The sequence below is a fragment of the Gaeumannomyces tritici genome (assembly GCF_000145635.1).
Source record: "Gaeumannomyces tritici R3-111a-1 unplaced genomic scaffold supercont2.6, whole genome shotgun sequence".
Taxonomy (NCBI): Eukaryota; Fungi; Ascomycota; class Sordariomycetes; order Magnaporthales; family Magnaporthaceae; genus Gaeumannomyces; species Gaeumannomyces tritici.
In genome coordinates, this window is record NW_008804550.1 from 2,634,942 (window position 1) to 2,660,222 (window position 25,281).

Consider the following 25,281-nt stretch of genomic DNA (forward strand, 5'->3'; position numbering starts at 1 on the left):
CCTCCTGTTCTCAATCATACCCTCCAGCATTCAGCCACCAACGCCCTGCCCGGTGTGCTTCTGGAAGCACCTAGAGCGAAAATTCACTCCTTTGCCAGAACCTGAAGCGGGTGGATTGGTGTTAGCCTCGAATTTCCGGTAACAAGGAGGCGCAAGGGCAGGGGTACTCACAATGGCCGTACGGTTCGGCAGGTAGATGTGAGTCCAGTTCTTCCTGCCATTCCAATCCATGGGAGTGGTGAAGAAGCGAGTAGACTTGTCGACGCGACCGAATCCGCCATAGGCCTTGTCGTCTGTGTCCAACACAATCTTGTACGTTCCAGGCTGTTCGATCCCGATCCTGTAGTCGGCAAAACTTCGGGTCGTGTTGAAATTGAAGGCAAACACCAAGCCTGCGCGCTCAAAAACGACGATCTTGTCTCCCTCGTGCTTCAACGATATGTAGGCCTGTGGCGCATGCAGCCAGCCGTACTTGGCCTCGGTGGTGTTCATGGCCGCGTCGAAATCGTTGAGGAAGTGGTACCTCAGCAGACTGTCCTCGGTGAGGTTGAGCTGCCGCCTCGCGTACCAGAACGAGTTCTGGTTACCTTCACGTGGGAAGTCCAGCCATTCGGGATGGCCGAACTCGTTGCCCTCGAAGTTGAGGTAGCCCTCGCCTCCAAGTCCATGCGTGATAAGTCGGATCATCTTGTGGAGCGCCATTCCCCTCTCAATAACCGGCGTCAGCGGCGTCATGGTCGACATGTGTGTGTACATCTCAGCATCGCATAAATGCATCATGAGCGTCTTGTCTCCGACAAGCCTGCTCGAACAATGTGAATGGTTAGCGGCCGACATGTACGAGAGAGATCAAGGAGGATCAGCAGCAGGAGCAAACACTCACGCCTGGTCGTGGCTTTCGCAGTAAGCGATCGTCTTTTCGCCGTGACGCCGGTTGGTCAGGGTCCAGCAGATGTCAGTAACATCCCATTCCTCATCCTTCTTCTCCTTGAGGATCTTGATCCACATGTCCGGGATAGCCATGGCAAGACGGTAGTCGAATCCCACTCCACCATCCGCGTCGGGCAGGCAGAGCGTCGGCATGCCCGAAACGTCCTCGGCGATTGTAATGACCTCAGGGTACAGATCATGCAGCATCTTGTTGGCCATCATCAAGTAGACCACAGCTTCCTCGTCGACTTCAGCGCCAAAGTACTCATGATAGCCTCCGGAAAAGCCGCTGCAAATGGTGTCAGTGATTGGTACTCGGCAGCTTCCCCCCACACTTAACACAATCGGGACGGGGAGAGTGACGCCGTCACACATACCTGCCAATGCCGTGGTGGATATACAGCATGCTGGTGACACCGTCGAACCGGAAGCCATCAAAGTGGTACTCGTCCATCCAGAATCTGAGGTTGCTAAGCAGGAACCTCAGAACTTCGTGGTGGCCGTAGTTAAACAGCCGGCTGTCCCACTGGTCATGCCTTCCCTTGCCACCTTCATGGAAGTACTGGTGGTCGGTGCCATCGAACTCGTTGATGCCATCTAGGACATTCTTGGAGGCGTGACTGTGGACGACATCAAGCAGGACCACAAGCCCCATGCTGTGGGCTGTATCGACCAGCTCCTTCAGGTCCTCCGGGGGGCCATAGCGGCTGCTGGCAGCGAAGAAGTTGTTGATCTGGTAACCAAAGCTCGCGTAGTATGCATGCTCCATGATTGCCATGAGCTGGATGACATTGTAGCCCAGAGCCTTGATGCGAGGTAGCATGTTCTTGGTGAACTCCTTGTACGTCGCGACTTTCAGCTCGGGGGTCGATATCCCCACGTGAGCCTCGTAAACACGGACGCTCTCGGGCTTTTTGGGCCGAGGGTGCTTGAAGACATACTTCTCCGCAGCCGGTGGGTTCCAGAACCTGGCGTCATAAGCAGGCGAGACGGACAGGTCCTGTGTCACATACTTGATCCATGCCGGCAGACGATCAACCTGTTGGCCATTAGGAAGGGACAGGAGGATCTGATACAAACGAGAAGTTAGATATATGCAAAGAATGAGGCGAAGCCCAAGTATTCCAGGGCGGAACCCCCATGGGTGGGATCTGATGACCGATTCGTGGGAAGCAGCCAGCGTGGCAGCCTGGATATTCTGTAAAAGGAGAATAAAACGCGGAAATCCATTACGTACCTTGATCTTGGAGTTGTGTGGAATGGCGGGCTGGCCATTGGCGCTGGGTGGAACGACAATCTGGAAGACTCCGAAATCATCCTTCTTCATGGAGTGCGACTGACGATTCCAATCGTCTGAGTTACGCCACACTGTCAGCCATCCGATGGCAAGATATATGCACGGCTGGAGCAAGAGCAGAGACGGAATGGCAGGACTCACTGAAGTCGCCCATGAGGTGGGCCGCAGTGGCGTTTGGCGCCCACTCGCGATAGATGATGGAGTTGTCATCTCGCACGTTCAGTCCAAACAGCTCTATCCCCTTTTCGCAGCAAATAAGAGCTAGGTTAGCAGAGCGCGTCAAAGAATGACAGTGTGCTGGGCCAACGAGGGCGGTATCCCCACCCTGGTGAACTTTTCCATGGACCCCTCGCTCTGCTCGATCTTCTTGGTCCACTCCTTGGCTTTGCCGTGCCGCCTCTTCAGCGCATCTTGGAAGGGCGTGAGCCAAGGGTCGAGCTTGATGGCGCCTTTGCCGCGCAAGAAATTCAGAGGTTAGCTCTCATGTCGCCTGCACGATGAGATGGCTCGCTGCAAATCCGCCACCAAGCGCGTGCAGCGAATGGCGCCCGCGATTCTTGACGGTTGGCGCAATCAGCGACTTACCGAGGGTCTCCTCCACAGCGCTGCCGTTGACAGCCTGGTTGGACGCCATTGTGTGTGCAGCGACAGGGGTAAACAAAGCCAGTCGAGATCAAAGCACTCGTTGATAGGATTGGACCGTCTGGGAGCTGCTTTGACGGGTGATGGGACGACAGGGAGAACAGCGGGAAAGATGGCAACGTCTGTGAGAGCAGATGGGATCAGGGAATTATACCTCACGGCCCCGATGTTTTTTTTCTGCTGCGGCCCAAAGTTGACTGCACGAGTGCCCGGCTGGTGGTCTGGAGCAATGGATGCAACCCCATACAGTGTGGTCGGGTAGACGGTAGGTAGGCTAGGTACCTCGATAGATGGCAGGTACCACCTTCAGCATGTGTAGCAGACCAGCCCGAGAAACTGAGAAGCGATAGCTCCAGAGCTACAGGCTGGGCGATGACGTCGTGGGGATGATCGGCTGGTGGGGTGAATATCTACGAGCTCTGCTGTGCGGCTATTACGACACTTGCGGGCAGGTGGAGAGGCCCTGCGACTGAGGTGTACTGCCATACATGGGTACCTACCTCTAGGTACATCAGACATTTGCGGTATTACGGGCACGCCGAGTGGCGAGAGCTGTGTGGCAGTGGGCACCGATATCCACCAGTGCCACCCGCGGGGCAGCTCCCGCTCCGGGCCTCAACGAAAGGAGATTGATTGAGGGCCAATCCATGTCGACAAGAGCGCGGGGCCAGTGTGAGAAAAGCCCAACGAGAACGTTCCTATCGCGCTAGCGGCTGTTGTCGCCGACATCTTACTGGCCGCTCCCGTATCTCGCTATAGTGAAAATTTTCGCCATCAAGCCGGGCATCCATCCGCTCATATCAGTCGGGTATGGTCTGTCAACCATTGTTTGCAATCTCCCTCGCTAGACCCTTAATTGACCGACCACTCGCCGAAGCCGCTGGGGAGATGCAGTCAGTACCTGTCTTGTCGCCACGCTCTCTGCACCAGCCCGCTTGTGCGCTCCAGCCCTAGACATGCGCAGCACATCTGGTTCCTGCGTGGCACCCTAGGCATGAAATCTTCTTCCTCCCTCATCCATTCCGAATGCTGTTTCGAGCAGCCCGAGCAGTCTATGTGGGCTGTGATGTGGACCGTCAGGGACTGCCCTATGGGGAGAAGCTATATGGCGTCTATAAACAACTCGTGGAGTTGCCCAAAAATTTGACGGCTTCACGCTAGAGAGGGTCATCGTCTGGTCCCATAATGCGGACCTGCCCGATATTACAGTGCGTGCATATTGCTCAAGCCCAAGAGTCTGGAAGATGGAGGGTATGCTGCGGCCCCATTAGCACCCCATGGCATTGACTCCATGTGGGTGGCACTGGGTCAAAGAGCTGAGAAGGGAGAAAGCACGAGTCTGGTTGGCGGTCCCCATTCGAGAGTTGCATCTTGAGCTCTGCTGGCCACGTTCTGCAGTAAAGCCCGCATTGCATGGAGGGATAAGAAATAGGAGAGGGAACGGAATAGGAATACGCCGACAGGACAGGTTAGCGCTGTCGGAAGCGCATTTTATTTTTTCATTTTTACTTTATTTTATTTGCTTCTAAAGTTGGCACATCATCCAGGCCGCGCAACTGGCGGCTCGCAGCGGCCCAGCGCCACGGCCGGGAGCTCAGCTTGTGCAGCCATTGACGATCTGGCCAGCTGCAACCCCCGCATTTGGAATGGCCAGCTGCGAGCCGGGATTAGATCACCTAATCCAGCCCAGCCCCTTGGCCTCGCATGCTCCCGGCTGAGCTGCGACCGACACCGGCCACAAGCCGGCTCGACAACCGTGCTATCCTCGACTAACCTTAGCCTGCACTCACATAAGCCATCGCGCCTCGGAATCATCACCGCCAACTTCGTCCTGTTTCTCCCTACTTCAAGACTACTTCAAGACTCGGAAGCATCCCTACGCGCAACCTCGCCCGGAGTTGCCCAATTCATCATCCACCCGCTCCTGACCTCCTTTGTCCACCTCTGACAGCAAAGGCCACCCCTATTCTGCACGCAGGAGATCGGCCGCCACCCTACCATCGCCCGTCCATCCGGCCACCACACCGCCCCGGGCTCCCCGTATCCGACCCCCCTTTTCCGAGCCAGTATGCGAGGCCCGCTGGCGTAGACGATGTCGGTTTTCGCGAGACCGTCCTTCCTGGCCCAGAAGATCTCCCCGAGCTTGCGCTGGAGAGCGTCCGCCTCACGCGCCTGCGCCTATCACCATCGCCGCGCCTTGTCCGCCTCGGCCACCAGGCGATTTGCCAACCGGACAAGCCACGACTTCAACTCCGGCTTCACAAGCAGCTATGATCCATCAGAAGACTCGGGCCGCGGGCCCATGTTCAACAAGGCCTCCTTTGGAGTGCCCCAGGTCTACCCTCGCGACCTGAAGCGCCGTGTCGACGACTTCGTCGTAGGACAGGACCGCGCCAAGAAGAGTATATGCTCTGTCATATTCAACCACTACCAGGGCCTCCGCCGACGCCACCAGATTGAGGAGTCTGAGAGGCTGTCGCAGGAGAGGTTGGCGCGCCAAAAGTACATGCGCGACCGGGACATGTACGACCGGCGTCGCGAGGCTCACCCGCTTGAAGGTCGGCACTCTTCTGGCTCTGCTTACCAGCGGTATACTGATGACCCCCTCCGTGAAGACGAGTTCCCGGGTCATCGGGAGTCGGTTCAGGGGCTTCACTACGACGCGTCCCCCGTAGCAGAGGAACTGCTTATGCCCGACGAACACGCCATATTGCAACATGTGAAGATAGATAAGAGTAACCTGCTTTTGATGGGTCCCACGGGAGTTGGGAAAACATATATTGTCGAGTAAGTGTGGCCTGGAGCACTGGCCCACCACACCGATACTCCCCGCATCGCTAACCATGGGTTCCAATTGTAGGACATTGGGAAAGCAGTTGAATATCCCATTCACAATTAGTGACTGCAACGCCTTCACGCAAGCTGGCTACATTGGCCAAGATGTTGAAGCTTGCATCGAAAGGCTGCTGATCGAGGCCAACTACGACGTCAAGGCTACCGAGCATGGCATAGTGGTCCTCGATGAGTTTGACAAGCTTGCCAGGCGGGAGACGGTTAATGGCAGAGATGTAGGGGGCGAGGGTGTCCAGCAGGCTCTCCTGAAGCTCGTGGAGGGGACCAAAGTCACGGTTAACGTAAAGGACAACAGGTCCTCGAGGTCCGCCAGCCCGATCACCAGCAACTACGGCACTGGCGCGTCGTCCTCGCCGCAGTCCCCGCCGCAGTCACCAAAGGTCGACCAGTACACGGTTGACACCAGCAACATCCTCTTCGTCTTTTGCGGCGCATTCGTGGGCCTCGACAAGGTCGTGCTGAGGCGGGTTGCCAAGCCGTCCATCGGGTTCGGCGCCGAGCCGTCCAACCGCTCCTCACTCCCATGGGAGATGTACGCCCACCTACCGCACCAGCCGGTCTCGGTCGAGCCTGGGGCCAGCGGCTTCACGCCCCTGGACCTCACGACGCCCGCGGATCTACAGTCGTTCGGCTTCATCCCCGAGCTCATCGGGCGCGTGCACAACGTCTGCGCCCTGACCCCGCTCTCGCTCAACGAGCTGCTCCGCATTCTCACAGAGCCGCGCAACAGCCTCGTGGCGCAGTACACGGCCCTGTTCGAGACGTACCCCAGCCGGCTCTACTTCACCCGCCGGGCGCTGTACGCCATCGCCGAGCGCGCCGCCAAGAACGAGACCGGGGCCAGGGGTCTCAAGATGGAGATGGAGCGCGTCCTCGCCGAGCCCATCTTCGAGGCCCCGACGCACTACGTCGTCATAACCGAGGCATGCGTCAAGGGCACCGCGAAGGCGTGCTACTGGGGCAAGGACGGCCGCCTCGAGGTGGAGCGCCGCCTGAGGGAGGAAGACGACACGAACGGGACCGGCGACGACGGTGCTTCGGATACCTTTGAGCAGTACCGCGAGGCCGGCCAGAGCGGCGCATGAGATATGTTGACATTGAAGATGAGTGCTAGTACTTATTATGAGTTTTGTTTTGGTATTTTTAATCATGGTTTATCGTGGCGTTTTTGGAGCAATTCGCGCCCGCAGAGCACCGTTAATAGCATCGTTTACTCGAAACAGTTAGGTACCTACCTACCTGCTCTTTATGATCTTCTGGAATAGCACAAACAAAAAAGGTAGCATATCATCACGATGGCACAGCGGCTGGATGCATTGCAGTGATGACCTCAAAGAAAAATATCGTCTAGCCCCCGTCGCAGTACATGATATTTACACCAACCACCCTGGGCAAAGATACCCGCGAATCTGAGCATCCCGTCAAAGCTTTTATACATGGGCAAATGGCCATGAGGACGAGCTGCACTTTGGTATTGAGAGAGGGAGATAAATGGAAAATATTTAACGCTTGGCCGGGGGGGACTGGACCATGCCCTTGCCCAAGTACCCCTCGGACGAAATACCGGTGAGGGGATCCGCGTTTTGAGACTGCCGTGGCATCTTGTATCAGCGCACTGCATCTCATGATGGTGGGATTCGCCAAGGCGTGCACATACCTTGAGGTACTCGTTGGTCTGCTCCTGCCACTCCTTAGTCATGGTGGACGGGGCCGGACCGGCCAACGAGCGGATGAGAGCAAAGAGGGCGAGGCTGACGCCCATGCCGACGGCGACGTACAGGGCGACCCTCTTGCCCTCGCCGGGGGGGTCCAGGGCGCGGGGGCCGTGTGCGCCGAAGGCAATCCAGTATGCTGCATTATGAGAGAGTTTGAGTCAGTTTTGGGATCGCCTTCGCACCTGACCCCCGGTGCCTGTTCTGCACGGTCGGGCTCTTGGAACGCATTGCTTGGCTGGCGGGTATTGTACGCGGGTGGTGGTGAGGCGAGGTGAGGAGGAGGGCATCGGTGCATATATATGTCGCGAGCAACCACCCTCTGTGTACTGAACAAATGCACACGCCCATCATGCCGCTTCACGCCCCCCCCCCCCCCCCCCCCCCCAACCGATTTCACTCGATCGACTTACCGGCCTTCTTCTCCTGCAGGCTCAGCTCGGCCCAGTTCTCCTTCATGCGGTCCCTCAGCGCCATCCACAGCTCCGCCTGCTCCTGCAGCGGCATGCCCTCCCATCTCTTCTCGATGTTTGCCAGCATTGGCTTGGATAGGGCGCGGGTGGAGGCGGCGCGGCAGGCCATCGGGGCGGCCGGCGAGGCGCGGCCGGCCTGGAGGACGCTGCGACGCAGCATGGTCGAGCCCGTGGTGCGCAGCATCGCGGCGGGTGGGAGGGAGGGAGGGACGTGGGATTTTTCGAGGGGGGGGAGGGTGATCGGGACAGGGTCTCCGGGCCGGCTCGAGGCTAATTGGGCGTTCGGAGGGGGGAGCGGCGAGGTGGTACGGCGGTTGGCGTGGAATGGCTTCGAGTCTGTTTGGCGGGTGGAGGACGAGCTTTGGGCTCGGCAGCAATTGCGAGGATTTTTGACAGCCAGACAAACCTCGTATGATAGCCCCCCCAAATCGGACCTGGTCTATTGGCTGGATGGGGAAGCTCGGGGTTGCGGCTGACTGACTCAACATGTCAGTCACGTGTTAACCCCACATTCCCCTCGGCTTCCTTGTTGCCGAGTGATCTTATCATGTTGTGAACCTTGATCTCGAGAATCCTGTGATTTCATGTTTAGCTGGAGCAAGACACACCATATTTTGCGAATAATATGGTTGAGGTTGAGGCTTTTCACGACCTACCCCTCATTGCGCTGATCATTACCATGTAGAAATTTGCGATTTTTGCGCTAACAAGAGCCCCAGACACACATCTCGGTCCTGATATCACACAAACAAACACTTGGCACAATTCAATACCCGAGTCTCAGTTACTTGTATCACGACTCTCCTTTCTTCTGTCTAGATTTCTCTTCTGCTGCCTGTCGATTGTCCGGGGTTTTTTCTTTATCCCTGACCTCCTGCCAAGCGTCACTAAACTCATGGTTATTTTGTTACTTCCTGTCCACATCGTCGGAGACTCGGAAATGCAGGGGAATACAAACCTCTGCTTTGTGATTTGCGAGTCGTTCGCGTTATTCTTGGCGGCATTCTCAAGCGGCTCCCGGAAGGTATAGTAGGCTAAGTGGTGGTAGTGCCCTATCGTGTGAGCATCTGAGGAGAGTAGGGGGGACATTGATGCAACAAGAGAAAAATTCACACAAGGACGCACCATTCCAGAGACCAAACCCGACGGCTATTAATGGGAGACCATGGCGGGACAGACTCATAACGAAGGCTACAAAGTCTCTTGTCGAGAGACAGCTTCTGTAATCCAATGTTTCAGGTATGCGTTGTAGTATCAATGTTGGCGTTGGACGGCGCATCTACCCCTGGAAGTTCATAGCCAGTGATGATGAACAGGCGATCTGCAACTGACTTTCATCATCAGTTTGCAGGAAAGTGGAGCTTGGTCCATGTGCCTGGTGGGGGCTGCTCGCCACTTAACGCCCCGGCCGTCAATGACATGCAGTCGCGTCAATTCAGAATTTCAGGCCTTGCAGACGCGTCTTAGTATCAAACATCCCTGCACCTCAGCGTCTCCCGGGTGCCTGCGTTGACTAAATCGGACCAGGACTATGTCTGCTCATTCCACATCTCGCTCGGATTTAGGAAACGAAACTGCCCGAATATCACGCATTCGCATTCGCATTGCTCTGTCAACAAGCGCCGTCCTTTCCATGGAGCCCAGACAGACGTCACCATGATCTGTCGGTCCAATGCGGACTTGGAAGGAATCAGGAGAGGTCCCAGACTCGGACGAGGAGGAGTTCGACAGCCAGAGCTCCCCAGGTAGCCCGACGTCCGCGGCCCCGCCCCCGAACGACGCCGACGATATCTGGAGCATCCCCCCTTCGCCCGAACCGCATCACGCTCCACAGACTCGCAGCCTGCTGGCCCCCGAGGTCCCCGCGTCTCCCGCCGAGAGGGACTCGATTTCACCATGTTCCTCCCCCCTGTCGCCTCCCCCTGAGGATGTCGAGTCTCCCGCCTATACACCACGCCGAGATACTACTCCGAATCCGGAGCATGTCAGACTGCCGACTGCGTCACCGGGCCCGGCGCTGTCCTTGCCGTCTCGAGGAAATGCGCCACGATCTCGGAGCCAGACGTCTCCGTCTCCCCCTCGAGCGCTCCTGGAGGCCACCTCGGCAACCGTCTCGCCCTCGAGGCAAGTCGCCGTCCGTCTTGAGCGATCACTCCGTCCCCGGAAACCGATCCAGGAACACCCGTACATGTTGGAGGATGCGCAATATCACCGCTTCATGAAATCCCATGGCTTCAAGCCCGTTCGAGTTGCTGTCGAAGATGACAACGCCGAGGGGCTTCGAAGGGGCCAGGATGCCGAGTCCCAGGATGCCGAGTTTTCCGCCGAGGAGAGCCAACAGAAACCTGCAGATCCACTAGGAGACACCCAAGAGAGCCAGCCAGTGTATTTTGGCGATGATGCCGAAGACCGGGACGAACTGGCACCGACCCCTTCACCCAGAACATCTTCTCAGACCCGTGCAACATCAAGTGGGCGACCAAGTCCTGCGGACGATACCGACAACACAAGCTTGATAGGTGACGACGACCTGCCCTCGGTGTCAGATTTGCTTCGTCGGCCACAGGAGCACCGTCCGAGGCCCTTGAAACGAACATATTCCTCGAAACTGTCTGCTAGCGCAAAGAGGCGCAAATCGGGACCGCACGGTGATGATGCAGCCAGAACCCCGGCCTTCAAGCCTGTGGAAATATATGACTTGCCTTCCTCGCCCCCAGTCGGCCCGTCACGCCGCTCGGCGGCTACAAGTGCCTCCCGTCTTGTCAGGGCGTCCCCGCGGCCAAGCGCCCAGACAACACCATCTGCGACGTCACCCACACCATCACGGCGGCCCCGAAGCAAGGCGATTGTCAGCCTGATCGATAACGGGGATACTAGTGACGACTCGGCCAGTACTGAGAGCGAGTCTGAGGCGATCCGCCGGAACGTGAAAAAGATTCGCGGGGTGCTTCCAGCTTCCTGGCTCCGCTTAGACAATGTCAAAAGCCACGACCACAACAAGCCGGCTGTGACCAGACGAAGCCCTCCTGGGTCTCCGAAGCTAGCGGCTAAGAGGGGCGTCGCTCTGCGGAGACATGCCCCAGCACCATCAAATCCTCATTCTACAGCACTTGATTTCTTGTTTGACGACGATAACGACAGCGATGACCATAATGATGACAGAATTTCAAACACGGGTGGTCCGGTTGGCTCCTTGGATAAGTTTCTCCTGCCGAGCCGAACGGGTTCAGAACCGTCAACACCGTTGTTTATAGACGATGATGATATCTCCGTGAACGAGGAGGACACAATCGATAGAATGTTGCCAGGGAGGAACAGGAAAAGGAAAACAGACGGCATTTCGGCAGACGGATCATCCGCCAGCCGCAACAAGTCGTCGAGTCGGACAGGCGTGCATGAGAACGCGACCAAACCTCGGAAACGACAGCAAAAGATCACGTCAACTTTCACTTCCAAAAGTCGAGGGTCTGGAAGCAAGTCGACTAGCCGCGTTGGCTCAGGGTTACATCGCTCGTCTTCTCGGAGCCATGGCCTGGGGGCCGGGCACTCTTCCGCTAGACGTGAAAAGCCCCCCCTGTTGAGCGTTCTCGACGTCGTCAAAACCAACGCACCTGCATTCCTCAGGGTAGCTGCTCGGGCTGCCAGAAGGGCCCCCAACCAAGGCAAATCCAGTCCCTCGCGGAAGCACATCAACCTCGGCAATCGCAAAGACAATGTCGATGCCCTTTCTGTTCTGCGAGACTGGAAAGCGGGCAAGATACGGCCAAGGATTCCTGCGAAGACGCCACAACGAAGCCCGGCCTCGGTAACACAAGCTCCGGTACCCCCCCTACGTGAAAGGTTGGCAAACATTCAAAGCAAGACCGATCGCCGTGACCAGAAGATCAGCTTTGTTGCGCCGAAGAGGGTTGTGAAGCGATCTCACACGCAGCCACGTGCCGCAGCCAACAGCGTCAAGAGTGTGTCCACAGCAACCGACAAGGCGCCCGGTGCTGCCATACCACGAACCAGCAGCAAGCTCCGGCGTCATGATTCATCCTCTAGGCCTGCTCAGCTCGAGACCCTTGAGACCAGTCGGCCTGGAAAGTTTGCCTTCCTTGCCCAAAAGAGGTCGTTGGATGCATCGTACCGGAGGAGCAAGAGTGGACATGGGCCCGCTGCCGCTCGCCTCGAACAATACATCGACAGCATTGTGCCTGAGACTGGCAATGATCATGACGAGTCTGCTTTACAGACAGAACCGCATGTTACCCAAGTCGAAGGACCAAAGAACCCCCAACTGCGTCGGTCGCGACTCCGCAAGCAACATGCCCCGCGCTTTGTCGATGTCACTGCACCCCAGTTTCTGCACGCAGCGGACCCTCTCCCTGACGAAGAACCGGCTCTTATCGAAGATAGCCCTGTGGTGCGAAACAACGATAAGCTCAATGGACTGGGGCCCTTTGGGACTCACTACACCCACCATTTTGAGATCTTCCCCCTGGACGATGGCGTCTTCTTTCACGAGACCACATTCATTGCTCGTGGGCGACTTGAGAAGGCCCAAGAGGGCCAGTTCCTTGCAAAAGCTAGGCGACTCCGGTCCAGGGCGTCCTTTCAACTTGGCGATAAAACGCTTCGTTGGGGACCCTGGGATGATAGAACCTCGTCGGAACTAGGGATAGTGGTGGACTCAATTGTCGATCATGTCACAGAGTCAGGTGCCCCTGCGGAATCTACTTTGACGACTCCCATGATAATTGCCGCCTCCGACTTCATCGTTGACTTCGTCGAGGACGCAGTCAGTTTTTCTGGCGACGGTAGCATCAAAGCCTTTCTCTCTCGATCTCTCGAGATTACGCGCGGCTTTATCCAAAGTCTGGAGAAGCGCCTCAACTCGAGTCCGCGTCATAACCGTGGCAAGGGGATCCTTGATATTTTGGCGAGATTTCTTACGTTCGCCCTCCGCTTGCTTCGACTATCGCGGGAGGTACCCGACCTCATGCACCAGTCTTTCGAGATTGAGGATGCACTGAAGAATCTGGCCACTCTGTCCTGCCGCTGCCTGCTGTCTTCGGGATTTAATGTTGTCGATGAGACTTACGTAGATCTCCAGCGGCTTTCCTACCGGGAGCGAGGGATCAGGGCTGACAGAGGCGAGCTGATGTTGTGGGTTGTTCTAATAAGAGTTCTCCATGCTGCCGATATTCGCAGGGGGGGCTTCTGGGACATATTCGGCTCGGTCATCTTGACGCCTGGACTTACCGCATGTTCAGACGTCCAGCAGTTCGAGGAAGCCTGGAGAGCTCTCTTCACTCTTCTGCCCCTGACGGAGTTCAACGACGCGGGCGTCCTCGCTGGTGGGCTTCGCCTTCGTGAGCCTTCCGACGGCTGGGCCCTGCCCCAGGCGCTCCTGAAACGAGTCCTGCAGCTGTACCAGAAGAATCCCAATCAAGCGCCGAGCTTCAACGACTACTGCCGTGCTCTTCTGGGACGATGCCACTATCTGGTGGAGCAATGGGGCTGGCGGAAATGTGCCGGTATCGCCGGACTGGTCCTCGATTTCTTTGGTGCCCAAAGCCTGGCTCATCTTCGAAATGAGGAGGTCTACAAGTCGCCACTATTCCTCGAGAACCTCACAGATAACCCCTCACTTGTCATTGCTCCCGAGGATCGATGCTTCCACATATTCGTCAAGATGGTTGGCCTGGCTATTCGAAGCCTCAGGGGCGCCGGACTGATCAAAGATGTCAAAAATCTTGTGGCGCGAATCCTCCCCAACCACACTCGCCAGTATTCCAAGGAACAGGACATGCACCAGCACGAGCTCGCAGCGCTGCGGAATCACCACGATCTTCTATGCACCCTCATCTGGGCATCCCCCGCCGATTTGCGCCCAGGCGTCCACCTCATCGAGAAGCTCGTCGTTCCTGGCACCTCACACAGAGCTGCCTGCATCGTCAATCTCAGGTCATGGGGCCAGCTCGCACGATTTGTCGTCTTCTCCAATGAAGGGGCAGCAGCCTTTAGGCCGTTCCTTTCGTGGCAGAACAACATGTTCCGGCAGACGCTGGAACAGTACATCAACGCCGAGTCGGACATGCAGCAGCAGCTCCAAGCTCTTGATGAGGGCGCTCGCCAGGATATTGGCGCGAGCATGGTCAAGGGCACGATTCTGGCTAACAAGGCCGGGGCTATGGATGTGATGTACTGCTCGGTTCAGTCTTCTCTGGAGGTGCTCAAGGTTGCGCCCTCGTTAGCAGCAGCCACATACTCTCTCAACACATGTGAGCTCTCGCCGATTGTATTCCTCATCCCCTCTGCTTGTTGTTAACCCGACTGACCCTCCCCCAGATCAACTATCTCAGGTTTTCACGGCGCTAGATATTTCGTCACCCGGATTCGACTGGAATATACTACGAGTTGCCATCGAGACTGTCGAGCGATACCTGGATAGGGTTGATCAAGCTCTTGACCACCAGTATTCCATCGAGTCGGACGGCATTGACGAACATGACGAGGCCGAGGAGGCGATCTTGGTAAGATCTCATTCCTTGGGCCATTCAGACGGGGCCGGGGTATCTATGCTCGGAATGACTTGTTTCTAACTCTGGATTGCGGCCACCAGTTGATCGACCACGTACTCGCCGAGGGCTTGTTTTCAACCGCAAGGAAGATGTTGACAAAGCTTGAGGCCAAATCGTCGAAACGTCCTGGAGCCAAGGAGAGCCTGTGTGCAGAACAGCTCGTGCTTTTGTCAGCGAGAGTAGCGAATCGCTTCCTTCAGAGCGGCGTCACTGTAAGCCACCCAGAAGATTCTCTGGCGCCGCGTCGAGGCACATACTAATACCGGCACGCAGCGTTTGCAAGCGTTCTTCTCACAGGGGAAATACGGCATCTTCCGTGGGGCGCCCCAGAGACTGTCGCACCCACAGAGGGGGTATCTGGCGCTTTTCACCGGAGCGTTGGTCAAGAACAGCATGCTCGACTTCAAGGATCTGGGTCTGACTGTGTTCGAGATCTGGATGCTCTCGGTGGTCAGCCCCTCTTCGGCGACTGAGCACGTTCCTCAACTATCGGAGGCCCTACGGTTACACAATTTTGCCTGGGCCAAGGGGGTGCCGACTCCTACAGGGTTCCGGCTCGACTACCGCACCTGTCGAGAGCTTTTTGCGCATGCGATCTCGTCCATGAGGACTTCTTTGCGTACGTCCAGTGGCAGCACTCAACGACCAGGGCGACAACGGGAGGAGCTGGGCAAGACCCTCAGGTCCGTCATGGACCAAATGAAGCGAGATCTCGCATGTCTCAAGGCCAACCGCAGCGAGCACCTGGACTTTGTGGACTTTGTCCGGGCCATTGTCGCCCTGATCAGGTCTCATGGCGAGGACTTTTGCGCCGTCGACCAGTTCTTCCTCGGGGTCAGTGCAGATTACTCGCCGTCACCAGAAGATCCCCAGCTACATCTTGCGCGCATAATGTCCTACGGAATCCGGCTCGGCGAAGGTGACGTGACCACAACTCCGACGTTGTTCTACTACCTCTACAACAACTTCAAGACGGCGGTCATACGCGACAACCTCGACGGCGAGGTTAGCATCCTACGCCGTTGCGTGGATAATCCACACATACTCCAATTCTTGCTGAGCCGCATGCTGCCTGCGCTAGTGCGCGCGGCGGTAGGCACAACGCAAGCATGGCCTCTTCTCGAGGTCTACTCCGGCGCCCTGAGTCACCTTCTGACCAGATCCTGTGTCCCGTTCTTGATTCATAAAGATTATGCGGAGGATGTGCTGTCTTTCCTCTCGACGATCCTTACAAGCATCAGGACTCTCAAGAGGCAGGTCGGCAGCAATATGCTCGGCGCCGAGCATCTCAACGTTGTAGTGCAGTTGGTGACTTTGGCCAGCAGCCTGCGCTCCTCCTTGACCACATACTTCTTCACTCTGGAAGGCACCAACGCCGAGGCCCTGTCGAAGATCGTCAACTCGTTCTCGCTGTTCTGCGAGAAGGTCGTGAAAGAGCTGGGCCGGGGCGAAGACGCGGGAGACGGGCCTGCCGAACCGTACGACACGGATGCGCTCCTCGGTGGGATCCAGTACCACGATGCCGAGGACCTCGGCATGCTCGCGCAAGATAGGAACCCCCACATTGAGAGCTTCTCACGATACGTCGTGTCGGACGTCCAGAAGAACTGGGCCGTGACGAACGGGCAGATCATGATCCAAGCGCCGGGGAATAGTGCCACTCAGCCCGGGACGCAGGCGGGACAGGCCGTCAGGTTCGAGCCGCTGGATAAGGATGACCTGCGACGCAGGCTCTTGGGACAATGTAGATTGTGGTGCTCGAGAGTGGTGCCTGTCGGCGGGAGGAGGCGGCGACGGTGGGCAGAGCGGACTCGTGACCTATCTGGGCTTTGAAGGAACAAGGGGGTATATTAGAGGAAGATGAACTATATCAAGCGTTCTATGCAAACCATCCGTGATGCCGACGTGATTTGAGGTCGACCCGGAGGTGTAGTAATAGAACAGACAGTTCGCCCGTGTATTCATCGATTTGTCCTTTGTCAGGTGCCCTACATATCTTGGCTAGGCGCATATCAACCTAACAAATTGTTTGGCCCGACTCGATAGGAGATGCCTACCTACCTACCTATATATATATATATATGTGACTCTCTAGGTAGATGTAGTTACTCAGGCGCCAGGAGCCCTGTCGCAGCAAGTAAAGGGGTCTGTTGAGGCTCGTGTTTGTGCACTCCAATCATCCAGGGCAGGTGCGCGTTGTTTGCTTGCTGCCTGGGCCCACCAAGCAACAAACCGCATGCAGCCCTTAAAACGCATCTCCCTCTCACTGTTGGGGCTACAGAAAAAAAAGGCAAACTTTCCAACTACAAACCACAAACCACAAACCACAAAAATCTCCGTCCCTATTCAGGCCCTCATCTCAGCCGGCACTTTTGATGTTGGCATCACCACTTGAGACCCTGCCCAAGCTTATCATATCGCGTACTTCACTCAACTGCCTTTGGCTCTGCTATCAGCAGACTCTCCTCCCACCTGCCCAGACCAGACAAGGCAGTGGAAATCACCGCGCTTGAACCACCAGACCGCCCTCCGCATCGTCCAGCACGCCGGCTATCATCCAGTCATGAGCATGGGTCCAAAGAAGGGTTCAGACGAGAGCGTCGGCGCGTCCAAGCGTGCGACGGACAACGACCTCCGCTTCTTCGAGAGCTACCTCAAGCACATGAACTCGGTCCCGGACGTCTCCTGGGACGAGGTCGCGGCGGACATGGGCCTCGCCCACGGCGGCTCCGCCCGTGAGCGGTTCAGGCAGATCAAACAAAAGCTTGGCTGGGCCGGTCCCGCTGCTACCCCGCGCGGAAACAAGCGCAAGAGCGCCGCGGCTGCCGCCGCGGCCGCCGCTGCCGAGGACGGTGATGACTTCGAGAACCCAAGTCTCGAGACCCCTTCCAAGAAGCCTCGGGCCAAGACCGCCACGGGCCGCAAGAAGGGCAAGGGCCGGACGCCCGTCGAGGATGTGAAGGGCGAGGAAGCCCTCGCCGACGGCGACGCCCAGGGTGACGCCTCTGCTGGCGGCGAGAAGCAAGGCGGCGGCATCGAGTTCGTGATGGCGGGCGAGGCGTGAGCCGCCCCCTCTACGCTTTCCGGCATCTCTAAGTATTTCATCCTTATACCTGCATTGCCATTCTTTATTTTTTAATATCCCAACTACGATGCACCATCGAATCACCCGCCATTTCGCCCCTCCTGACAGCTTCATAATCACAAGCAGAAATGCATGAGACGCGGCACGGAGGACAGAATTGGTAGAGGGCACGGTGAAAGACATGATGGAAGACATGGTGGAGGACTTGAGTGGGTCATGGCGTGGAGGTGATAACAAACATGCAACCCACGCACAAGGTGTGCTTTCATGTAGTTGACACTGGAGGAAACTCTACCTCCCCCCCCGCATGGGCATCAATGCCCCATAATCAACGTACAGACTCGTGTGCAATTTCTCCAGCGGTGGAGCATTATAGTTCCCACAGTTGCCTTGTTGGTGGTGCACGCCGACCTTGCTAGGGTAGGAACTGGCTTCGACTCGTGAACTCGCTGGAAGATGTGGGCAGAAGCGGGTGGACGCGTGCCGTCTCAAACTCTGCCCGTAAAAAAAAGGTGGCGACTGAAAGAGAGCTAGAACGTACCCGAGTGAGCATGTTGACGGACGCGCCTTCTCCATGTGCTTCCATTGTGTCTGCCGTGTAAAAAAAATCTTCCATCCGAGAAATCCCCGACCAGGTAGTAACTGTGCTTGAGTCCGCTGTCTTTTACCCCGCCATCTCACTTCTCGGCCTTCATTTTCGAAAGACAAGCACCACCGCTAACTCATCCTGACATACCAGCTCTACCCCTCCTTCCAGCCCAAACAAAAAGCATCACGAACAAGAACGTATCGTCTCACCAACGCCAAGATGGCACCCGCGCAGGATCCGAGCACACAGGTCCAGTTCCTGGTCACCTGCATCAAGCATTGCACGGCGCCGGGCAGGGTAAGGCGAACCCGAGCGGCGGGTAGCTGTTACCACCTCCAGCATCTCCAGACACTGACAGACGTGGGCTGACGTCCTCTAGGTCGACTTTGCGGCTGTTGCTGCCGAGCTCAGCATCCCCTCCAAGGCTGCAGCGTAAGTGAACTCGCCGCGGGCTTCATCATCTTCATCTTCATCTTCATCTTCCTGCGTAAAAGAGGTGTCACTGAACAAGAACTGATCTCCGCTGACAAACGTCCTCACAGCGCCAAGAGGTATGAGCGCCTGCTCAAGGCTCATAACGCGTGGCCCACTGGCGGTCTTGCTGCCAGCGCTGGCGGCGACGGCCCCGCCAGCACTCCTGCCACCCCCAAGGGCAAGGCGAAGGAGGGCGCTGCTGCCACCCCGCGCAGCCGCAAGCGCAAGAATGCAGCTGATGATGACACTGAGGGTAAGTCCACGACCAAGACTGCCCGGAAGAAGGCCGGCACTGGCGCCAAGCAGGGGATTCCGGTTACTGGCGACGACCTTGATGACGTCCTTGGCGGCGATGCCCTTGCCGGCATTCTTGACGACGACTACGACGAGGAAGAGAGTGAGTCTCCTTTTCCCCAACTGCCCTTTGCAGCGTTGTATGGTGACATTGCTAATTCCGATGAAACAGAGCTTGTCGTCTAAAGCAAAGATACGTTCAAGGTAGTGGTGGTGGTGGTCGAGATGATCTACAAGTTCGCGATGCGCTGGTCCTTCTACCGGGTGACGGCCTACGTCTGCAGTCTGAGGGGAGAGCAGCTGGACGCAGTACGCGACACAAGATTTCCCAGATTAGGGGTGTGGATAGATTCTTGTCTTCGCCCGTCCACTCGACTTATAACTTCATATGATCATTCTTGGGACACGGAAACCACGGCGGGATTTTTTCGTCAGCTGCCCCGATGGATGGGAGGCTCTGAGGGATTGATCAGGCACCAATTAGGTAGCATACATTCATCCGAAATGATGATGAGCAGCAAGCAATTTTGCTCGTGGTTGCGTCGTGAGGCGTCATGTCCATGTGGAGCCTGTCAGTGGCCATCACGTAATACAGAGCCTCAAAACGGCAATTCTGTGGCGCACGGGGCACAACCTTAACCCAACGTCAGTGGGACTTGCTGGGGAATTGTGTAAGTGACCTGCCCAATCGAGCAATGCCTCAACCCAGCGCCCTTCGCTGTCACTCCGAAGAGGAACGAGGAAAAAAATGGTCTATATGCAATGCTATGGCAGGTGTTTCTGCTGTTTCTTTCGCCGTCTTGGGCGGGAGCACATGTGCCCTCGTCATTTGATGGAAACTGATCGAAACTGTGGAATCACACTGTTCGAGCAGGCCTCCTCCCCTCCTGCGTTGCCGAGACGACTGGCCCAACTGGTTCCTCCTTCGCACCTTCCGCATCGCTGGGTTTCTGTGCTTCTGGGACGCTTGGGCCCAGCCGGTCACGGCCGCTAGTGTGCTTTTTCTTCCTGAAAAGCTTTCTCTGTGCGGTTGCCTCAGCAAAGCACAATCACTTGCTGACGCGTTCTTCCTGGTCGCCCTGCCCATCAAGGTCGCAGAGTGACTCGACGAGGAGGTTGGGGGACTGCAGAGATTTCAAACTCGTGGTGGTGTGGGTCCCTCGTCTGCTATTGTGCTATTGAGCCAGCCACTATTGTTCGCGCTGGCACAATAGCCAAGCCGACGACGCTATTCAGGGTATTGAAGCCCTCATCCCGGAGTCAACGCTACGCCTGGCTGCCTCTGCTGGCTGCCCTACTTCCCACAAGATGGACTCCTCCAGCCAGCAAAACCTGGGACCTCGTCTTTCCAACAACAACTTCATCACGAACGGCTTTTCTCGTCAGGTTTCTTGCATCCTTCTTCGTGGAATCACCGCTTCAAGCACCCATCGTTCAAACAATCAAGCCTCCTCAGCCTTCATCGTTGACGACCATCTTCGCGCCATTGGCAACTTGACCCCTTTCGCGCTTCTCAGGTATGATATGACATCTACGCTCTTCCATTTGGCCTCAGATTGCTAACCCGCACCGCTCAGGATCTTGGCTGCTACGAGTGATCTACTCTCATCGTCTGCCACTGCCACAATGGACGCTCGCCGTACCAACAACCTCCGCGCCATGAGCGCCGAGTTGCAGAGCACCGCCTCTCCTCAGGGCCAGTCTCCTGCCCGCCAGCTCTCTATCCAGACCAACGTCGCCGGCACCATGGGTCGTGGCGGCTCTCCTGGTCGTGGCAACTCTCCTGGTCGTGTCGCCGGCTCCCCCTCCTCGTCGCGCAACTCGTCCAGCAGCGACGGTGGCGCCTGGGAGGCGAGCACCAGCACCACAATCTACGTCAACGACATTCTCTACTCCACCAAAGAGATTCGCGGCATGGCTGATGAGATTGATCTCGCCCATCACTCTGGAGAGTTCCCCACCACCCGGTACCTCAACCACAACGCCCAAGCCACTGTTGATGACTACCGCCGCCTGATGGAGCTTCGTGAGGCCCGCGAGAGCAATGATAATGCCCGTGCCTCACTTCTCCTTGTCGGCCTCACCCGCGACATCCGCGAGCGTGACGATGAGCTCGACGAGCGTCTTGAGCGCCAGCGCGTCGTCAACCGCGTCGAGGCCTGCCTCCGCACTGCTCAAGAGGAGGAGCGCCTGTTCCGCGTCATGCAGACCGCCCTTCTGCAAGACAACAACAGGAACGACTTGGCGAGTATTGTAGCGCAGACCGCTGCACAGACTGCACAGACTGGACAAGACCTGCGGGAATTCCAGAATGCCATCGTCAACACCGTCGCCCATTACTCTCTTCATGACTCCGAGGTGATGGATCTCAAGCTTGCCCTCTTCAAGCGCGAAGTCCAAGTTGCAATCGATGCACTGCACACAGATCTGCACACAGCTCTGCCCGGCCTCATTCAGCAGGGCATGGAGCAGTCGCTGCGCCAGTCAAAGAAGAACCGCCGCATCTTCTCTCTCTTCCGCTCCAACAAGTCTCAGCAGGAGGGCAATGCGGAGCCCAAGGGCCTGAGCCGTCTTTTCCGCAAGATGACCAAGAAGCTTGGAGGACTCGGCAAGGACGAGAATGTGGTCGCTACTGCCCAGCCCCCGCTATCGCCGATGAACTCGGTGCCCATGATCTTTCTCGACGAGCCTTCGGTTGTTCGTGCCCCTCTGCGCCTTATCTAGCGTACGGGCTTCGGCTAGAGCAAGCCGAGTGGGGGGCTTTGGTGGAATTGGGGAGTTTTGAGTGCAAGTTTTTGAAGTTGGAGAGATACGGGCATGGTGTTGGTATGGGGGTGGAATCGAGGGGGTAGATATCCTTAGATATCTCAGTGCCACCAGGACGGAGAGTCCTGGGAGGATCCAACGTTTCTCTCTGCTCTTCTTCTCTATCTTCTGTGAACTGTCTGTCTCTGCGGATGCCAACCTCTCACTGGCTTCCGGATAGCCGCACTACAAGAGGTGGTGTGGGGAGAATTGTGCACTCAATAGGAGCAAGTTGAAATAAATGATGGCCATTTCGCCAGATTCAGATATCTGCTCTCCCTATGGGTGAGCTTTCGCCTGATTTTTCGACCGTGAGCAATAATCGGCACCATAGCAAGTTTGCTGGGCTCGGCTTCATATGCAGAAGAATCTACGGTACTCCTCGACCGCCTCAAAGGGCGTGTGATGCAGATAGATTGATATATGTGCATCTAGTTGTCTGTAATCTCTGAATTTCTCCTCAGAGGTCTGTCCAGTCTAATCTAATCTTGCTTGCGGTCTACTGTTTTTCCCCCTACGGCCAGTCCCTTTCGTGCTGTTGGGGGCTGACTTGGGGCCGGTTCCGTGTGCAAGATATCACACCCGCCACAGAGTTGAGGGCAACATGCCCTCCTACCATCGATGGCACGTGCCAAGTCAAGGAGGAGGAGGGCCAGCACGTTACCTGCCCGCACCGTTTGATGCCCGGCGGTCTTGGGCCGCCGTTTGTTTGCTCCAAACTCCTATTGCTGGGAGCATCCGATGTCTGTCTGCCAAGGCCCCACCTCGAGCGCGCCTTGGAGCCCTCCGACGCGTCTGCCCTCCCAATTCTAATATCTCCCACCTTCTACTGCTCCCCCTCCTCCTTTCCCTCGTCTCTTCCCTCTCTCTTCCACAAAGCATTCTCCTCGCCTTCGCTGTCTTCTTCCAAAGGCACGCGAATCGACTTGATATAACTTGCCAACAACCTCCAACTTCAGCCCGCTTGCTCGCTGACTGCACAGATACCTGTCACCATCCTCTTCCCTCTCGCCTATCACCACAAGCTTCCCAACTCGCATCCCAACCCACGCCTCTAGACCCCAGCGTCGTCTCCGGCTCTCCGCAGAAAGGGTGACGGGCCTTCGGGTCTTTTTATCAACGCAGCTCTTTCCTGCGCTGCCGATACCCTTGCGCCTCGGCGCCATATCTTTGTAAAGCCAATCGTGGTTTTGCCCTTCAACCATCTGCCTGCCCTTGTTTTCCCGAATACCTGCACCTCCCCTTTCGACACCTTGATCCGCGTTGCTCTCTAGCAGTAGCGCCCTGTCCGCGGCAATCTTGCTCTTCGGCTGCATTTCTGGCCTTGCTCTCGGACTTTTCAATTCCGCAGAGTAACGTCTAGACGACCTTCTCGCTTCATGTACGCGGCATACATTGCCCTTGGCTTCTCAGCCTCACCCCTCTTCGGCCGTTCGCGTTCCCTTGTTCGGCTTTGAGGACTGACTCTGTGACCAGACAGAAATCCCATACACCGTCCTCGGCTCTTGTCTCTCGCCGGACTGTGTCCTCGGTCACAACTGTCACGCTCGATCTCCATTTCGGAACCGCTCTTCCTCCTACTACACTGACTATACTAGTCTACCTGTACCGCACGAGCACATCAACATCCTGCTCCTTCAAAATGGTCTCTCCAAACAAGAGCTTCCCACCGGTCAACAGAACCAGCAAAGCACGTGGTCGAGCAACTACGGCCGAAGCCTCCAGTACCGAAGCCACCATGAATGGCAAGCTGCCCGCGGAGCTGCCCAAGAGCCAGCAGAAAGCTGGCGGCAGGAAGAAGCTTTCCGGCCCCAATGCCAGGGATGAGTTGATGCTAGTCACTGCAGAGCCAGTTGCGGGACCCAGCGGAACCAGGGGCTCGTCTGCCACTGCACAGCCCGCTGCTACATCGGCAGCCTCCGCGGCGTCCAGCACAACGGTTGCGAACAAACGCAGGAAGGATAAGGCCCCAGAGCGCGTATACACCCACATTCCCCCCACCGAGGAGGAGAAATCGCGCAACGGCCGCCAGGAGGGCAGGAGCCTGATCTCCTGGAAGCGTAAGTCTTGCTCCTCCCCCCTCCCATCTCTCCATCCCTGCTGACGGCCTGCGCGCCAGAACCGAGGATCTATGAGATGCTCATACTCGACATTGTATACGAGACCTTCCGCCATGGCATCGATCTTCCCTGGGGCCAGATCGCCCACCGCCTGCACCCGGGCTCGACCCCAGGCGCCATCCACCAGGCTCTCGGGCGCCTCCGAAACCAGCTCATCGTCGAGGGGCACCTGGTGCCGCCTCAGATCCCCAAGCCCGGCCAGCAGTTGGGCCACAACCCCGAGGTCCGCGGCCAGATCCGGGCGAACGAGCACGGCGACCCGTTCAAGGTCCGGAACGTTCTCTACACCGAGAACATCCCCCATCGCAAATTCAACCTCCCGGACGCGGTTGACTTTGTCAACAGTAATCGGATTAACGCCCCCAGGATTACGACCGTGGACTGGGACTACGCCACCGGCGCCCCACTCGCCACCGGCACCGAGGGCCCCAGCAAGAAGCGCCGTGCCGCCGCCGCCGTCGCCGGCCCTCCCGCCCCGCCCAAGCGCGTCAAGACCGAGAAGCAGGCCTCGGCCGACCCTTGCGACCTGAGCGGCGACGAGGACTACCGCCCCGGCGCCCGCAAGGCCACCACCCCGCGCCGCGCCGCCTCGAAGAAGGCCACCGAGGTCATCTCCCAGACCATGGAGGACTCGGACGGAGAGGCCGACGACCAGGATGCCGAGGGTGAGTCCGTCGACCTGAGCGAGGATGATTATGCGGCGTACCAGGGCCAGGGCCAACAAGTCGACGAGCAGGACAACGAGCGTGATGATGAGCAGGATGACGAGGATGATGCTACGTCGGAGGAGACCGACACTGAGGACGAGCATTACGATGAGGAGCTCCTGCAGGTGAGTTTGCGACTAAAATAACGCGCCCCCCCCTCCTCCACCACGCCCAGGCACTTTCTCTAGCCCCTGATGCTAACACTCAATACCACGACTTTCCAGGAGGAGTACGACCAGCAGCTCCGGGACTACGAGGAAAGCGACGAGAACGATGACCAGAGCATCAACCAGTTCGACCCCGTGTTCTCGACCCCATTCGGTAATGGTCTGTCCCAGGGCGACCAGTACTAAGTCGACCTTCACCTACCTGGACCGGCAGCATCGTCACTCTGACCATGGCAACCTCGCTTGAAGATCACTCGGGCTTGTATGAGATTACTATATCAAGATCTTGACGACGGAGCCGGCATACTTATCTCTCTGAAGCCATCGGCTTCTCTATTTGAAGATGGCAGCCGCGTGTCTCTGAAGCTAGTAGCTTCATCCACTTCGAGATGGCCAGCCTCTTCTGTCGGAAACCGGCAACCTCGTCTCAGGATCATTCGGATTTGTGTTGGACTACTTTATCGATATATGGACTACGGAACCGACAACCTCGTCTCTTTGAAGCTAGTAGCTTCGTCTACTTGGAGATGTCAGCCACTTCTCTCTGAAGCTGGCACCCTCACCTCG

General features: G+C 57.1%; 10 protein-coding genes across 11 annotated transcripts; 7 read left to right on the plus strand and 3 right to left on the minus strand.

Moving 5' to 3' along the window:
* Positions 1-83: 83 nt before the first annotated feature.
* Positions 84-3,004, minus strand: GGTG_11254 (the record flags this gene model as incomplete). 2 transcript variants are annotated; one of them, XM_009229138.1, is made up of 8 exons in its annotated part: positions 2,813-3,004; positions 2,552-2,676; positions 2,369-2,468; positions 2,168-2,283; positions 1,308-1,999; positions 884-1,219; positions 172-802; positions 84-101 (listed from the first exon to the last, which is right to left on the minus strand). In XM_009229138.1, exons 1-8 carry the CDS (start codon positions 2,859-2,861, stop codon positions 84-86), a joined length of 2,067 nt encoding a protein of 688 aa, XP_009227402.1. In that variant the 5' UTR covers positions 2,862-3,004. The 2 variants fall into 2 exon arrangements, with proteins under 2 accessions (XP_009227402.1, XP_009227403.1); XM_009229139.1 differs by having other exon boundaries at positions 2,369-2,676.
* Positions 3,005-4,113: 1,109 nt separating this feature from the next.
* On the plus strand, positions 4,114-4,817 carry GGTG_11255 (hypothetical protein; the record flags this gene model as incomplete). The annotated part of the gene is made up of 2 exons (XM_009229140.1): positions 4,114-4,120; positions 4,417-4,817. 2 exons carry the CDS (start codon positions 4,114-4,116, stop codon positions 4,815-4,817), a joined length of 408 nt encoding a protein of 135 aa, XP_009227404.1.
* A 144-nt stretch (positions 4,818-4,961) lies between these two features.
* GGTG_11256 (ATP-dependent Clp protease ATP-binding subunit ClpX) lies at positions 4,962-6,807 on the plus strand (the record flags this gene model as incomplete). Its single annotated transcript, XM_009229141.1, has 2 exons — positions 4,962-5,656; positions 5,730-6,807. The coding sequence occupies 2 exons, from the start codon at positions 4,962-4,964 to the stop codon at positions 6,805-6,807; spliced, it is 1,773 nt and encodes a 590-aa protein (XP_009227405.1).
* Positions 6,803-8,327, minus strand: GGTG_11257 (cytochrome c oxidase polypeptide 5). The gene is made up of 3 exons (XM_009229142.1): positions 7,848-8,327; positions 7,380-7,573; positions 6,803-7,311 (listed from the first exon to the last, which is right to left on the minus strand). The coding sequence occupies exons 1-3, from the start codon at positions 8,089-8,091 to the stop codon at positions 7,225-7,227; spliced, it is 525 nt and encodes a 174-aa protein (XP_009227406.1). The 5' UTR covers positions 8,092-8,327; the 3' UTR covers positions 6,803-7,224.
* A 979-nt stretch (positions 8,328-9,306) lies between these two features.
* Positions 9,307-16,506, plus strand: GGTG_11258 (hypothetical protein). The gene is made up of 4 exons (XM_009229143.1): positions 9,307-14,173; positions 14,241-14,425; positions 14,515-14,685; positions 14,747-16,506. The coding sequence occupies exons 1-4, from the start codon at positions 9,580-9,582 to the stop codon at positions 16,304-16,306; spliced, it is 6,510 nt and encodes a 2,169-aa protein (XP_009227407.1). The 5' UTR covers positions 9,307-9,579; the 3' UTR covers positions 16,307-16,506.
* Positions 16,507-17,042: 536 nt separating this feature from the next.
* Positions 17,043-17,537, plus strand: GGTG_11259 (hypothetical protein; the record flags this gene model as incomplete). The annotated part of the gene is made up of 1 exon (XM_009229144.1): positions 17,043-17,537. The coding sequence occupies one exon, from the start codon at positions 17,043-17,045 to the stop codon at positions 17,535-17,537; it is 495 nt and encodes a 164-aa protein (XP_009227408.1).
* An 829-nt stretch (positions 17,538-18,366) lies between these two features.
* On the plus strand, positions 18,367-19,101 carry GGTG_11260 (hypothetical protein; the record flags this gene model as incomplete). The annotated part of the gene is made up of 4 exons (XM_009229145.1): positions 18,367-18,444; positions 18,527-18,579; positions 18,690-19,018; positions 19,088-19,101. The coding sequence occupies 4 exons, from the start codon at positions 18,367-18,369 to the stop codon at positions 19,099-19,101; spliced, it is 474 nt and encodes a 157-aa protein (XP_009227409.1).
* Positions 19,102-20,541: 1,440 nt separating this feature from the next.
* GGTG_11261 (hypothetical protein) lies at positions 20,542-21,639 on the plus strand (the record flags this gene model as incomplete). The annotated part of the gene is made up of 1 exon (XM_009229146.1): positions 20,542-21,639. One exon carries the CDS (start codon positions 20,542-20,544, stop codon positions 21,637-21,639), a length of 1,098 nt encoding a protein of 365 aa, XP_009227410.1.
* Positions 21,640-22,529: 890 nt separating this feature from the next.
* On the minus strand, positions 22,530-23,036 carry GGTG_11262 (hypothetical protein; the record flags this gene model as incomplete). The annotated part of the gene is made up of 1 exon (XM_009229147.1): positions 22,530-23,036. One exon carries the CDS (start codon positions 23,034-23,036, stop codon positions 22,530-22,532), a length of 507 nt encoding a protein of 168 aa, XP_009227411.1.
* Positions 23,037-23,362: 326 nt separating this feature from the next.
* On the plus strand, positions 23,363-24,900 carry GGTG_11263 (hypothetical protein; the record flags this gene model as incomplete). The annotated part of the gene is made up of 3 exons (XM_009229148.1): positions 23,363-23,780; positions 23,840-24,672; positions 24,772-24,900. The coding sequence occupies 3 exons, from the start codon at positions 23,363-23,365 to the stop codon at positions 24,898-24,900; spliced, it is 1,380 nt and encodes a 459-aa protein (XP_009227412.1).
* Positions 24,901-25,281: the final 381 nt, after the last annotated feature.

What these genes read in the sequence shown, in the direction of transcription:
- GGTG_11257 (XM_009229142.1), bottom strand. Translation starts at nt 8,091, where the DNA reads ATGCTGCGCACCACGGGCTCGACCATGCTGCGTCGCAGCGTCCTCCAG. An exon ending in CCTGCAGGAGAAGAAGGCCG is followed by an intron (nt 7,574 to 7,847) that starts GTAAGTCGATCG and finishes CTCATAATGCAG; the next exon opens with CATACTGGATTGCCTTCGGC. An exon ending in AGACCAACGAGTACCTCAAG is followed by an intron (nt 7,312 to 7,379) that starts GTATGTGCACGC and finishes ATGCCACGGCAG; the next exon opens with TCTCAAAACGCGGATCCCCT.
- GGTG_11258 (XM_009229143.1), top strand. Translation starts at nt 9,580, where the DNA reads ATGCGGACTTGGAAGGAATCAGGAGAGGTCCCAGACTCGGACGAGGAG. An exon ending in AGGCCGAGGAGGCGATCTTG is followed by an intron (nt 14,426 to 14,514) that starts GTAAGATCTCAT and finishes TGCGGCCACCAG; the next exon opens with TTGATCGACCACGTACTCGC. An exon ending in TCCTTCAGAGCGGCGTCACT is followed by an intron (nt 14,686 to 14,746) that starts GTAAGCCACCCA and finishes ACCGGCACGCAG; the next exon opens with CGTTTGCAAGCGTTCTTCTC.